Below are 15563 nucleotides of genomic sequence, written 5' to 3' on the forward strand. Positions count from 1 at the left end.
CCGTGCGGTGGTTCCCAACCCACCGTGCAGCTGAGCGGAAGTTGCTGTGGGCCACCTGGTGCTCCTAACCTGCTGAGCTGAAGGAGCTATGGGATTGCCCCAGGCTCCCAACCCGCCACACAGCTGAGCAGAAGGCCAGCTTGGGGGGGCCTCCTGACCCCCCCCCCCCAAGCTGGCCAAAAGTTCCTTTTGGGTGCAACGAGGGTCCCGGAGCGAACGCACGGGGAATCACGTGACGCCGCGTCACTCCGACGTGACGCCGACGTCACGTGCTCCTCGCAAGGGAGTTCAGAATGGCGTCCTGACTCCCTGCTGTACCACCAGGGAGTTTTGGTAAGTCTTGGGGGGGGGGGATTAAGGAGGGTGAGGGGTTTAAATTTTTATTTGCACGTATGGACATAGACTCAACTTATGGAATTCTCCATATGTCCATATTTACCGAAATTGACCCCCCCTTTCGACTTATGTACTTATGAACATAAACTTTTGGTCTGCACATCTCTATAAGACTCTGTATCTGCTCACTATCTGCTCCAGCATACGCCGGCCCCAACCAGCCCACGGACTACAGCATTCTTATTGGACTACCTTATCATACTCTCTGCCCAGGCCTTCTTCTACTATAGAGACTCTCACTGTTCTCCTAAGTCCCAAGGTTCTAGGACCCTACAGGCTCCTCCTGGGGGGTTCCTGGTTCCCGGGTGAAGACCTCCACCTCCCGACCTGCCCTATCATTGGGGTAGTTCGGCCTAAGGGTTCACTCCTGGTCCGCAGCTTCCCAGACTGCAACACTTTACCCAGGTAATTACTCAGATAAAATGTTGCTGGTCAGAAGGATGATGAAGTTAAAATCCAGATAAACTCTTTTCTTGTGGCGTTAAAGCCAGGATATGTTTTGGAGGAGAATGGGGAAGACAGATTGACTTGGTCGATCATAGGCCAGTATCTATTGACGAAAGTAATTGCTTTTTTTGTGCTGGAGGATGTGCTTTGGATCCGTGTCCTTTCTGGCTGCTTCGAGTTTTGAAGGAATTGTTTGTAAAGGTTTTGGTAGACAAAATTAATTCTTCTCCGAGTACTGAAATTTTGCCCAATGACCTAAAATGTGCTAGAGTGAAGCAATGTTAAAAAAGGGAACTATTGTCTGATGATGTGCAGAATTACCAACCTATTTCAGATCTTTCCCACACCTTTCCCACACCTTTCCCACACCTTTCCCACACCTTTCCCTCCCCTACACCTTTCCCTCCCTTTCCCTTTCCTTTCCCCTTTCCCTCCCTACACCTTTCCCACCCCTTTCCCACACCTTTCCCACACCTTTCCCTCCCTACACAAGCATCTCCCACCACCCTTTCCCTCCCTATCACTACCTTCCTCCCCCACATCCCTTCCTCTCCCCTCCCCCCTCTACACTCCCTGCTCTCCTACCATAATTTATCCTCATCAACAAGCCATTTATGTACATATGTTATATACTATAGTCTAATGTTCCATGTACTCCTGTTAGTTCTGTTACAACTTGTTATATTTATTACCATGTTATAATGTAAAATATTCTTGTTATATTTATTACCATGTTATAATGTAAAATATTCTTATATCTATTTAATACCATGTTATAATGTAAAATAGGGCTGTTACCACCCTATTCCTTTAGTTATCTGGAAACCGATGTGATATCTCGATCGAATGTCGGTATACAAAAGAAATAAATAAATAAATAAAATAAAATCTGCCTAGCAGAAAGATGTGTGCCGAATCAATTTATCAGTTTTTTGAATGACCAGGAGATTTTGAATCCAGACAGTGTGGGTTTAGAGCGCATCATGGTACTGAAACGTTACTGACATCTCTTGTAGACTCTTTATTGCTTGAGCTGGGAAAAGGACGTCCGGTAATCGTGGTATGTTCAGATGTAGCGGCAGCTTTTAAATACTGCCTCACACCTGATGTTAATAGAAAAAATGAATTAGTTTGGGATATGCGGACAGGTGTTAAATGGTTTAAGTCTTATCTTACTGGACGTACTTTCCATGTCAAATAGAATCCTGTCTTTTCGCAAGAAAAAGCTTTGAAGATAAGGGTTCCCCAAGGGTCAATTTTATTGGCCCCGTTTAATATGTATTTGACCCCATGGACCTGGCTCTTGAGATCTTTAGGAGTAAGATTTAAATTTATGCTGATGATATTCAGCTAATGTTCCCAGTAACTCATACTGGGGTAAATATAAGTGAACAGAGAGCAGGTTGTTCGACAAAAGTGGAGAAATGGATGAGGGACAACAAGAGTGAAATGCTTTGGGTAAACCATATATTCCAACTGAAGAAGCTCCCAAAGTTAAAACTGATGAAAAGTGGTTTCTCTACAAACAGAACGAAAGGATTTGGAGATTATTCTAGAAGTCAATTTATCTTTCAAACCGCAGGTAAAACAAGTTATGAGGGCTGCCTATTTTAAATTATGGGTAGTCGGTCATCTGTGTTTGTTTTAACAAAAGATGATTTTAGAACAGAGGTGCAAATTATGCGGCAGATTTTAAAAGGGTTACGCGCATAATATACGCTCATAACCCTTTAACCCCCCCCCCCCCCCCCCCGCGCACACCAAGCCTATTTTGCATAGGCTCAGCGATGCGCGCAAGCCCCGGGACACACGTATGTCCCGGAGCTTGAAAAAAATGGGTGGGGCATGGGCGGGGAGGGGCAGGGGCATAGCCAGGGGCTTCGCCACTGCCACTGGGCCCGGGGATCGCGTGCTGGCACTCGGCCGGGGCGCACAACCTATGCCTGCCCGGAGGCAGGCGTAAATAATACAAAGGTAGGGGGGGATTTAGATAGGGCTGGGGGGCGGGAGGGAATGGGGAAAGCCATTGGGCTCCCCTAGGGCTCAGTGCGCGCAAGGTGCACAAGTGTGCACCCCCTTGTGTTCACAGACCCCGGATTTTATAACATGCGCGCGTAACCCTTTAAAACCCCCCTCCCCGCGCGCGCTGAGCCCATTTTGCATAGACTCGGCGATGCGCGCAAGCCCCGGGACACACGTATGTCCCGGAGCTTGAAAAAATGGGTGGGGCATGGGTGGGGAGGGGCAGGGGCGTGGCCAGGGGCCTCACCATTGCCGCTGGGCCCGGGGATCACGTGCTGGCCCTCGGCCGGGGCGCGCAACCTATGCCTGCCTGGAGGCAGGCGTAAATAATACAACAAAGGTGAGTGGGGGGGATTTACATTGGGCTGGGGGGGGCGGGAGGAAAGTTCCCTCCGAGGCCGCTCTGATTTCGCAGTGGCCTCGGAGGGAATGGGGAAAGCCATCGGGGCTCCCCTAGGGCTCGGCGTGTGCAACGTGCACAAGTGTGCACCCCCTTGTGTGCACCGACCCCGGATTTTATAACAAGCGCATGGCTGCGCGCACATTTTATAAAATTGGACCTAGATTTGTGCGCGCACAAATCTACGCCCGCGTGTAGATTAAAAAATCTAGCCCTATGGTTTTATCAATATTAGATTAGTGTAACAATCTATAATGGATGACAGAATAAAACAGCTAAAGTGTTGCTGATGATACAAAACTCAGCTGCTAGGTTTTTATTTATTTATTTATTTAACATTTTTTTTCTATACCGGCATTCGTAGGACACATCATGTCGGTTTACAAGTAACTAGGAAAGGAAATTACAACGAACGGGGAAGGGGGCTAGCAGGATAATGTATAAAAGTACAGGTGAGGAGAGTCAACGAGCAGAGATACAACTTTTGCATTCATGCTAGGGTTAGATATGCAAGTGAAATATATACAATGCTAAGGGGGCATGTGCACTTAAGAACTTAGCATATAGAACTTATTTACTGTATGAAGGAGGCAAGTGCACGTATGTACAGATAAATGCTGGTGCAGGGGGGAGGAAGAGAGGGAGGGAGCGGGAAGGGAGAGGAGAAAGGGAAAAGGAGCAGGGGGGTGTGGAGGGAAGAAACAGTGGTACAATTGAGCCAGGGTATTTTCAGGGAGAGCTTGCTACGGGGTGAAGAGGGCGGGGTAGGCGGAGGATGAGGGGGGCTAGGTTGATTGAGATTGAGAGAGTCCCAATAAAAGAGCCATATCAGAACAATTTCATTAAAATGACATTGGCTGCCCATTATTCAGAGAGCTAAATTTCAATGCATTATGCTGGTGTTTGAAGGTCAGCTGCAAACTGGCCCAAGTTACTTGCAGGATTTATTAACACCGTATACGCCACAGATCGTATTGCGATCCAGTGAGCAAACTCTTTTGGTTGTCCCTTCCATTAATGAGTGTCGCCTAATGAGTACTCAGAAAAGGGTGCGTTCGGTGTGAGGGCCCACGCAATGAAATAAACTTCCTCAGGCATTAAAAAAAAGAAACTGATGTGAATTTTCAGAAGGGCATAAAAAATGACTCTTTCAAGAGGTCTATGCTAAGTAGTTCTTAAAAGATTTGATGTGATTTACGCTGCTGCTATTTTTTTTTTTTTTACAGTTTTTGTTTTAAATTAATCATTTTATTTATGTATGGTTTTTTTTAACAACTGTTTTTGGGGGTCATTAATCAAATCGTGTTAGGGCATTATTGAGGGCGTTAGGGCTGCAATAATGCCTTAAAGCATTCATAAACACTGCACCGTGAAATGCATATGCAGATTTGAAAATGTTATTCATGTGGGAGGGGTTGGGACAGATAAATAGAAATGAGGACTGGTTAACGTTGCGTGCGATAGCATAGCACACACTATCTTGGGATTTAATGCCTGAAACAACTACATCTTTTTTCTTGCTGTTATGCCTGCGATAGCAGTGCGTTACAGCCGAAACAGGATTTATCGTAAATCCCATTTTGGAAGGAGAGAGAGAGAAAGAAATAGCCTCTGTGGAGGCCACTGATTTCTGAAACATTTATACCACTGTAAGAGGGGGCACTAGTAATCTGGGGTGAGATGGGTTTTAGGGGGTAGTTTAACATGCATAGTCATATGTACGAACAGCAGAGTTACCATCAGGGAAGATTTGACGTGATTTTCAAGCAAGGTAGAGAGAACATGGAACAAATCTACTCTTCTTTCACCCCTCCAAATCACATTAAATCTTCACTGATGGTAACTGTGCTGTTCGCACGTATGACTGTGCATGTAAAATTGCCTCCCAGAACCCATCCCACCCCACAATCCTCACCCCGAGTTAATGTGCCCCCTCTTACAGTGGTATAAATAGTTAACTTTTTTGTGAGCCTCTTCAAAGTCAGTTTCTCTTTTCTCTCTCTCTCTCTCTCCAAGAGCAGCCCAAAATGCAATAAAAGCTGGTCCAGGCACTTCTCAGCTTGTGATCTGAAAATATTGCGGGTGCGATAAATTTAACACACGGTGTGGTAAAATAGCGGTATCAGGAAAATTACCCTAACCACACCCCCTTTTTTATTATGACTGGTGCTATTCTCGCTATATTTATCACAAAATGATGAATCTAGGCTTTTGTTTGCTGTATTCCGCCTCAGACAGGTTTCCTGAGAGATAGCAGAATAAAAATCTTGTAAATAAATAAATAAAACAATACAACTCATGATTGAGCACTGAATGTTAGGTCCCTTTCAATTTTCAGTACTTAGAAAATATTTTCACACAATGTGCATAAAATAAGACTAGAACGGAAAGCATTTAAATGTGTTCAGGTAATCAAACAACATGTGAAATGGGGAAAATGTTTCAATGAGAGAAATTTCACATTCCACGGTTATCTCAGTTTCAGTCAAAATGCGCTCCGTGTTTGGTATATTTTAAGCAATTTATATCCATTTATGGGAAGTACAATTATTTGATTTTCTGGTTCCCAATAGACATCAATCCATCGATCTATCCTATAATGCAAGGTAAATATTTGTGCTTTCCAAGGTGGTTCGGTTTTCTCAGTTTTTGACTAAGGGTACGTCACTTTCAGCATAATCCATACTTCTGAAATATATTTTGCTCATTTTAAAATTAGTATGAAGCAAGCTGGTTTTTTTGTGACAGTCATGGTTTGTAATAACCGATGAGGGTGATTTTCAGAGACGCTATGGTGATTGCAGGCCGTGGGTATTTTGCATCTAATATACAACGAACTCAAACTTATTCAGAATTATTTGAACATGCATTGGCAATACTTTGACATTTTTTATTTTACAATATTTGTAAGATTTCTTATTATAAAGGCAATAAGGTTCTCAAAAGCAGAAATTTAAGTGCATCCTGATAGAGAATGTCTGTTGGGACATTCCTTGTTTCAATCTCTAGTTGGATGTGGACCAATAAAACAATAATTCTCAGACTTTTCTGCTATGAACTGTTTTTTTCCTGCACTAGCCAGATGTTGCACATTACATCAGCCAACCAGCATGCACCTCGAGAGAAGAGATTAAGGGCTGGATTTAAACTTCAGGCAAGAAGAGGGTAAATAGAAGGTGCCAAAGGCTGCAAAAATCAGCTTGGCTGTACAATTTTTTTTTTTTAATTTTTTATTTATGCTGATTTTAACAATCTTACATAGAAGAAAATAAACAATTAGTTACAGATTTTGCATACTGTTATAACAATAATAACTTAGGTAAATATCTCTACTCTGCAGTAAGAAATGTAAGAGGTAATGCTCCAGGATTGAGAAAGAAATTTGAGCGGTTTAAGGGAAACAGGAATACCTTTTACAATTGAAAAAGGAAAAGACAAACCTAGATATATATATATTTTTTTTCTGCTTCGTTCCTGTTGCTAATTTTCACGGGGGGGGGGGGGGGGGGAAGATTCAAGAAACTTTTTTAACTGTGTTATCTCAAAATAAACATATTTTTGACCATTTCTCCAAACTTCACACCTACATGGATATTTTACAATCATTTTCCCACCTTTACTTTCCACGTCTGTTCTTAATTCTAAGAATTTTTTTCTCCTTAATTGAGTTGTTCTGGAAAGATCTGGGTAAACCCAGATCTTTCCACCGTGGAAAAGTTCTGTTCTCTTCTTCATAAACAATCTGAATATAGCATCCCTATCTGTTGCAAAAACAAAACTAACATGTAAGGTAGTTCTATCCTCAACTTAATTTTCCTAAGCTCAATCTAGTCTCACCCTTGGACATGTTTAAGGAATATTTATCATGTATATTGAAATGGCCTGAGAAATCAATGCCTACTATATCCAAAATATACTATGTGGATATTAAGAGTAACATAGCTGAGGGAAAGAAAGAGGAGGGATTGCCATTAAATTTATAAGAAGTGTTAGAAATGACGTTAGAATCAAAAATTGTGGCTGTACAATTTTAAGCCGGCATCTCTTTTCATAAATCTTCTCTTTACATTCGTTTGAAACAAATAAGGAAGCTGAAGCAGCTCAGAAACCCCCCCTAAACATTTTGGGTGTGCACGATTTAATGTGGCCCCTTCCACTCCCCATTCCATCTTTTTTTAAATTTTCAATAGAAGTACAAGCATCTACTTATCAAGAAAAATGACTTAAAGGAAAAGAAATCCTATATATAATGCAAGGTAAAGAATATATAAAGCTTGTTTTATGGCTGTAGCACACTATAGCAGTGCCCAGTACCCATTTTAAAGAGGAACAATTTATCATTTCGCGTTCAGTCCCTACCCATGCATTAAATAGCGCACTAGTGAGAGGGAGAGTCCAACATGTCACTTCACTATTTATACAGCAAAAAAGAGAGGAAAAAGGATACAAATCCCATATATTGAAAATTCTATATAATAAGCAACTTATATGCTAGCAGATGACAATATCATCAATGATTGCCTCAAAGTTTCACTCTGCAGCCTCTCGCCACTCAATGGGCCGCAAGCCGTAATCGGTCACTGAAGCATTTTGTTATTTGTAATCATTTATTGTCATCATGCTGCAAAGTCATTACTTTAATTGCTTTATTTTAATATCCAACAGAGGCCAAACCAGGCCACAAGAACCTGGCAATTACCCAAACACCTAGAAGATCCCATGCTACTGATGCAATTAATAGCAGTGACTATTCCTAAGTAAACTTGATTAATAGCAGTTAATGGACTTCTCTTCCAAGAACTATCCAAACCTTTTTGACCCAGCTACACTAACTGCACTAACCACATCCTCTGGCAACAAATTCCAGAGATTATTGTGCGTTGAGTGAAAAAGAATTTTCTCCGATTAGTCTTAAATGTGCTACTGCTAACTTCATGGAATGCCCCCTAGTCCTTCTATTATTCGAAAGTGTAAATAACCGAGTCACATCTACTCGTTCAAGACCTCTCATGATCTTAAAGACCTCTATGATATCCCCCCTCAGCCGTCTCTTCTCCAAGCTGAACAGCCATAACCTCTTCAGCCCTTCCTCATAGGGGAGCTGTTCCATCCCCTTTATCATTTTGGTTGCCCTTCTCTGTACCTTCTCCATTCCAACTATATCTTTTTTTGAGATACGGCGACCAGAATTGTACACAGTATTCAAGGTGTGGTCTCACCATGGAGCGATATAGAGGCATTATGAAATTTTCCGTTTATTAACCATTCCCTTCCTAATAATTCCTAACATTTTATTTGCTTTTTTGACTGCTGCAGCACACTGAGCTGACGATTTCAATGTATTATCTACTATGACGCCTAGATCTCTTTCTTGGGTGGTAGCTCCTAATATGGAACCTAACATCGTTGTAACTACAGCTAGGGTTATTTTTCCCTATGCAACACCTTGCACTTGTCCACATTAAATTTCATCTGCCATTTGGATGCCCAATCTTCCAGTCTTGCAAGGTCCTCCTGTAATGTATCACAGTCTGCTTGTGATTTAACTACTCTGAATAATTTTGTATCATCTGCAAATTTGATAACGTCACTCATCGTATTCCTTCCAGATCATTGATATATATATTGAAAAGCACCGGTCCAAGTACAGATCCCTGAGGCACTCCACTGTTTACCCTTTTCCACTGAGAAAATTGACCATTTAGTCCTACTCTCTGTTTCCTGTCTTTTTAACCAGTTTGTAATCCACGAAAGGACATCGCCTCCTATCCCATGACTTTTTAGTTTTCTTAGAAGCCTCTCATGAGGGACTTTGTCAAACGCCTTCTGAAAATCCAAATACACTACATCTACCGGTTCACCTTTATGGCCCAAACCCTTTATGGCCCAAACCTTTATGGCCCAAACCAGGGCTCATAAATATGAAACGCAACCATCTAGTTTCATTTAAAGCTGTCCCGACATGTTTCGATTGATACACAATCTTCTTCAGGAGATCTAAACAAGATATAAATATCGAGCAAACGTTCTTCAACCCCGGACAGAATAGCTGTCTCTCTTATCACATTCAAAAAATGGCGCCTCAGCGTGGAGAGGTTTTTGCTTCTTTGTTGTTGATTACTTCACTATTTATAACACTTTAACTCCGTGAGGGGTGGTTTTACACAGACAGCAGGAGGTACGAACAGCAAAGCTGACATCACTGGCGATATTCTGTGAGTGCATTGTACAAAGAAGTCCATTACCTGCTATTAAGTTCACTTAGAGAATAGCCACTGCCATTAGCAATGGTTACATGGAATAGACTTAGTTTTTGGGTACTTGCCAGGTTCTTATGGCCTGGATTGGCCACTGTTGGAAACAGGATGCTGGGCTTGATGGACCCTTGGTCTGACCCAGTATGGCATTTTCTTATCTCCTCTTCTACCTTTCATGGATTCAAACAGCAGAAAATGGTCAGCGATGTCAACTTTGCTGTTCGTACCTCCCTACTGTGTATGTTCTAAAAAAGCAATCCGAGGTCCAGTCCAGGGTTGGGACAGATGGCGAGCAGTGAATCCACAAGCACTCTGAGGTCAGGCAAGGTCAGGCAACACTCAAGTCACAAGATGAGCAGGAACAAAGAGGACCTGTTGCTGAGGCGTGAAGAAGAGAACAGCATGACTCCTGAAGTCACTGGGAGGCATCAGGACCATTTTCCCGCCGTGGGCAGAGACACACATGCCTAAGCCTGCTTTTGCCTTCACAGGGGCTTGGCGCAGTGTGGTGAGGCTTCATAGCTGCTGGTCGCGTCTCCGAGGCAGGAGTGCCGCTGGCCAGGCGCAACTATTTGGGTTTGTTTTTTTCCCCATTTAATGTTTATTTTGGTTTGACAAACAAACCAATCCACAATACATTTTTAATGAACCAGATGTTAAAACGCCACCAAAATGAAAAAACAATACAAAAAAGTAATCTTGGCTGCACAACATAATAGCAGCAGTAAAACCCGAGACAGGCACTGAAATGATGTCACATTCGTGTCAGCCTCAGGGCAACCAGGGCCATTTTTAAATTTCAGGTCAGCAGGACAGGAGTGAGGGAGGATTTTATTTTTGGACTCCATGGAAGGGGTGAGTGGGGGCCGGAGAGAAGGCTTCTAGTGGGTGAGAAGAGCCCAGCCAGGTAAACCTGGGCTCCAAGGCTTTCTTGGGGGCTGGGAGGGTTTTTTTTTTGTCTTATGTTTTATTCAGTTGAGGAAATGAACCAAACAAAACCATCAAACCAGAAATGACCCCCCCCCCCCCAGCAATGAAAAGACAAAGTGAAAGACAAGGTTTTATGCTCAGCCTGAGGCACGGTTCCCTGCAATAGTAACACAAACACAAGTCCTGCGCTCACGTTTACCTCCAGCACGGAGGAGATTTGCAGTAAAATCCGTACTTTATTGCATAAACTATTCAACCTTTTATCAGAATGCACACAACTTCCAAAACAACATTTTATGCGATATCTTTACTAATCCCTCTTTTATCTGTGTTTGAAGGCAATAACGTTTGATCCTTCCTGCATAAATGATGATGTGATACTGCAAAACATTCCCTTATGGGAGAAATTCCTCAACAACCAAAGCAATGCCAGGCCATGCAACACATATTGGGGTAGATTTTAAAATCCGCGCGCGCAAGGGGATGAGTTTTAGTAAATTAGGCATGGCCACGCAATCGGGCCTCCCCCAGTTTCCTACCCCTCCCCACCCCTAACCCCTACTTAGCTACCTGAAATCTTTTTATTTTTCTACTTACTGCTTCTCCCAAGAAGAAGTCGTTTCCGCATGGCGGCCGCCTAATGGCTGCTGTCCCAGCTGGCCCCCTCCCCGCCCCCACCCCTTTTCCAGGGCACGGGTGCGTGTATCGGGACTTACACGCGTGGCCGGCCCTTTGAAAACGCGCCTGCTCCCGGAGCAGGGTGAGATGATAGCGGGGGTACCCGCTAGAGACCAGCCTGCCAGGTTGCCCCAAGTGAAATGCAGATGGATCCCCTGTCGGAATAAACAGCTGGGAAAGCTGTGGAAACCTCGGTGAAGGCTGCGACCTCGCTTGGGGTAATAGTGGAGCGACACACAGGAAGGGGAAGGAGAGACAGAAAGCAGGAACTCCTACAAAGCCCAGTAACTTCTGAATGTTGCACTGATTGAATTCTCCCATCAGCTGTGACAGAGAGAGCTGACCTAGTGCAGTACAGTTTGAATTGTTTCTTGAGGGCTTGCTGGATAGAGAGCCCTATAGCACATTTTGGAACTAAGGTTTTTGTTTTTTTTAAATGATTCTCTGTGATGTAACTTCCAAGCTAGTGCACAGGCAGATATGCGGCCATTTTATAACGTATGCACGTATATGCGTGCATGTTACAAAATAGTCCGACCATACGCTTATGCAGATAAATCCCGCTTCTACCGGGTAAGTCGGGGAATCTTAAAAAGGGTGTGCACCCACCCCACTGCCAGTTTGCCCACTTATCAGCTAGGTCCTCCAAAGCCCCCCTGGTTTATTACCCTTCAATCCACTCGGTTAACCCAGACCCTTAAATCATTCCAGTTACGGCTAGTTTTATTTATTTATTTATTTAACATATCTCCTCCACACAAAAGTATACTTATGCACCACTGGACCTGGGCGTGCACCCAAAGCACGTACTTACACGCTTAGACACGCCCTAAAACACCCAAGCCCTGCCCCTTTTTGAAAAGTTTTGAGCTATGTGCACAGCGGGACATATGCGCATATCTGGGCATCTTTTAAAATGTGGTTGGTGCATGCCAGCCTGATTTGTACATGCATCCTCAGCAGATGAGTGCACCGGGCTTTTAAAAATTCACCTTTGTATATTTAGTCCTCTGCTATTAGTGCTTTGCATAATGGAGGATTCTCATATCCGGGACTTTGATACTGCAGAGGAGAACAACCATCGGAAGAACAGGCTGGTGTTTGCTGCACTTCGATTCCTTCTGGGGACTATGCTACAGTATGTATTAAGAAATGAAATCACAGAAGTAAAATCACGGTTCCATTGACATTTCTGATCCCAGATAAAAGAAGATGAAAGTGCATGCAGTGGTTACTTACAGCCTTCATATATGTCTGTGGGTATATGAACTGCTGCATGTTGGTAAGATGTCTGCCGTCGAAACACAGCGTCCATTTCAAAGACAGGTTTGATCTTCTGCCTGTCAGAGCTGCTTTCATTCTTCTCAGGCTATAAGGAAAAACATTTAGGAAGCTAAATATTGCAAACCATATAAGATACATACGAGATTTTGTTGTAATCCAATGTGATTGGATCTTTTGACCTTGGAAAGTGGAATAGAAATTCTTAAACTAAGACATGGTTTGGTTTTCCCTTTCTTTTTCATGCTGCACATCATTTAATTACTTTTGTAATGTAAATACAGGACTTCTAAATTACTTGTGATATCAGCTGTGAAAAATATGGACCTCAAGGGAATGAATAACGACCGATGGAGGATTGTATTTACTATTTGATTGGAAAAGGAAGCCTGCGGTTTTGTTAGAGTTGAGCCCTCCAATCACATTCTCTCTGTGAAGAAAGTTACCCTCTATACACAAGAATGCAAAGGCACTCGCAAAAAATCCCTTAACAGAAAGCTTCGTTGGCTGGCAGTGGGGAGCTTGATATTCAGTGCCATATAGCCAGGGGCGGATTGGCCTATCGGGGGATCAGGCATCCCCCGGTGGGCCGATCGCTCCAGTCACGTGGTCTGCAGTGTGGGCGGCCGTGACAGAGCCATGCTCGGCAGACCACGTGACGTGGCCTGGGCCGACACTGTGAGTCCGCTGCTGCATATAGCCAGATAAGTTCTGACTTACCCAGCTAAGTGGTAGGCTCTGAATATCTGGCTCCCTTCATTGGACACCACTTAGCTGGATACCTACCTACCCAGCTAAGTTGATTTATTTCTACAATGAATAGCCCAGCAATAACCCAGACCTCAACGGGCTACAATAAACATACTCAGTATTAAAAGCAACATAACAAAATACATTTTCAAAATCAAATCTTTATCAGGTTCCAAAACAAAAACCACCAGTAGGGTTGTACGTGATTTAATATCCAGTTTAGAGATCTCCAATAAAGCTGTTAAATCTACCCCATCTGTCAAATTCCCCCAAATCAAATCACCACTACCCTGTGCATCTTCCTTTTCTGGGAGACAGAATGTCCTGGAAACAGGAAGTAATTCCTCTGGAATTTTCATTTTATCCTGGAAAAATGGTCTGAAAAGGTCACGAAGACATATCAAACCTAGTTTGGGAAATTTAGAAATCTTAAGTTTCATCTTTTTGAATAATTTTCTAAATATTCCATGGGACGGTTAGAGCACTTTTTATCTTTAACTAAAGAGTTTTGACATTGCCGGATTCCCTCACATTGAGAATCCAACAAATTCACTTTCTCATCTAAAACCTTTAACTTGTCATCGCACATTTTAAGTTGATTTTCAAACCCTTCATACTTAAGTAACATAGAATCCATTTTGGAAATGTATTTTTGAGCTAACATTTCTGTTTTTCATGGGACTCGAATATCTGCTTTTCCTGATGCTGCCAGATCCCCTCGTTCCTTACCTTGTGACAGATGTTGCTATCTCTGGGTGCGACATTTGCTTTACATTTTCCTTGTAAATGTCATAGTAAGAGGGGGACAACAAAGTATTTTATGAGCTGGGTCCAGCTGTGCATCGAGTACCAAGTCCCATCATGATGTAATAACCGATAAGTACATTTTGGGATTGTATTTTTTCTTTCCTTTTCTCTTTTTTTTTTAGCTCTCCCCCTCTAATATGTTTCTATGGAGTTTCTTATATTTTCTTTGTAAGAATACTTTTTATTTTGATGTCAGATACCTTTGACTTGTAATGTTGAAATATGAAGAAATAAAAATTAAAAAAAAAGATTACAATACAATTGACTCAATTGTGACCAGGATGAGGGTGTAATGGGGAGGAGCTACCTATCTTCCTAACTTCGCTGGATAAGTGGCGATATTCACACTTATCCAGATAAGTTAGCTAGATAAGTTAATGTTAGCCAGATATAATTATGTGGCCAACTTTAAAGTTATCCAGGTATATTTTGCTATTGTTATTATTATTTTGCTATTGTTATTATTATAATACTGCTGCTCGTTTAATAACAGGAGTACCTATGAGATATCACATCACCCCCGTATTGTATGGGTTACATTGGCTACCCATTAAGTTTAGGGTGAAATACAAAATTTTGTCATTAATACATACTCTAATTCATGATCCGGATTCTACCTGGCTCTGCACTTCATTGCGGTTATATAAGCCTATTAGAAATCTTAGGTCTACCTCTAAATATCTTCTTGATGTGCCTACTGTCAGACTGGCTAAACTAAATATAACTAGGGAGAGGGCATTTTCTGTGGCGGGTCCCATTCTTTGGAACTCAATTCCAAATACATTGAGAGCTATTACGGATCACAAGGAATTTAAAAAGGTTTTGAAAACCTACTTATTCACGATAGCTTATGCCGGAATTGAGGAAACAAATATCCTTCCTCAAAGTTCCTCATAATGTCAGTATCAGGTTATGATATGCACTTGGAGCCTAACAGCTTGCTTATCTCTAACCACATAATAAATTATGGCTTCTGGTTTCTTAACTTTTTTATATTTCCTGCTTTTTTCTTGTTTTTTATAATAATTTTTAGTTAGGTTTTGTAAATGAGTTAGGGATTATATTTACACGATGTATTTTTTTTCAAATCTTTTACTATATTTTATTTAATTTCTGTTTATTTTATTAATTTTTTATTATTATTTTTGCCTTGTTATAAATTGAACTTGTAAACCGTTTTGGTTGGATACTCTCCGTGAAAATCGGTATATAAAAGTTTTTAAATAAATAAAATAAATAAATTGTTATCATACCCCTGTTCTATGTAAACCGATATGATTTTTCATGAATGTCAGTATAAAAAAAAGCATTAAATAATAATAATAATAATATTCAGCAGTGTAACCATAATGCTAAATATCTCAGCTAAGTTGACTAGATAAGTCAAACTGGCTTATTTATTTATTTAACATCTTTTCTATACCGACATTAAAATACACATCATATCGGTTTACATTGTAACGAAAGGTTGAAATTACATGGAACAAGGGGGGGGGGAGAACTGGGAGAGGATATGCGTAAGAGAATAGGGGCTCAAGGAGCCAGAAAAGCCAAGCAAGGGGAAGGGGAAAAGGGAGATGAACATATTTACAAAA

The 15563-nt window shown here is 41.9% G+C and overlaps 1 protein-coding gene across 11 annotated transcripts in view; it reads right to left on the bottom strand.

The window, feature by feature from the left end:
• CACNA2D1 (calcium voltage-gated channel auxiliary subunit alpha2delta 1) overlaps positions 1-15563 on the bottom strand; it is a 1026983-nt gene that overhangs the window by 560280 nt on the left and 451140 nt on the right. For all 11 annotated transcript variants that reach the window (XM_029615087.1, XM_029615085.1, XM_029615090.1 and 8 more), the window contains one exon: positions 12370-12499. In XM_029615087.1, coding sequence (XP_029470947.1) covers positions 12370-12499 — 130 coding nt within the window. The remainder of the gene's footprint in view (positions 1-12369; positions 12500-15563) is intronic.

The sequence above is a fragment of the Rhinatrema bivittatum genome, chromosome 9 (genome assembly GCF_901001135.1).
Source record: "Rhinatrema bivittatum chromosome 9, aRhiBiv1.1, whole genome shotgun sequence".
In the NCBI taxonomy this organism is placed as follows: Eukaryota; Metazoa; Chordata; class Amphibia; order Gymnophiona; family Rhinatrematidae; genus Rhinatrema; species Rhinatrema bivittatum.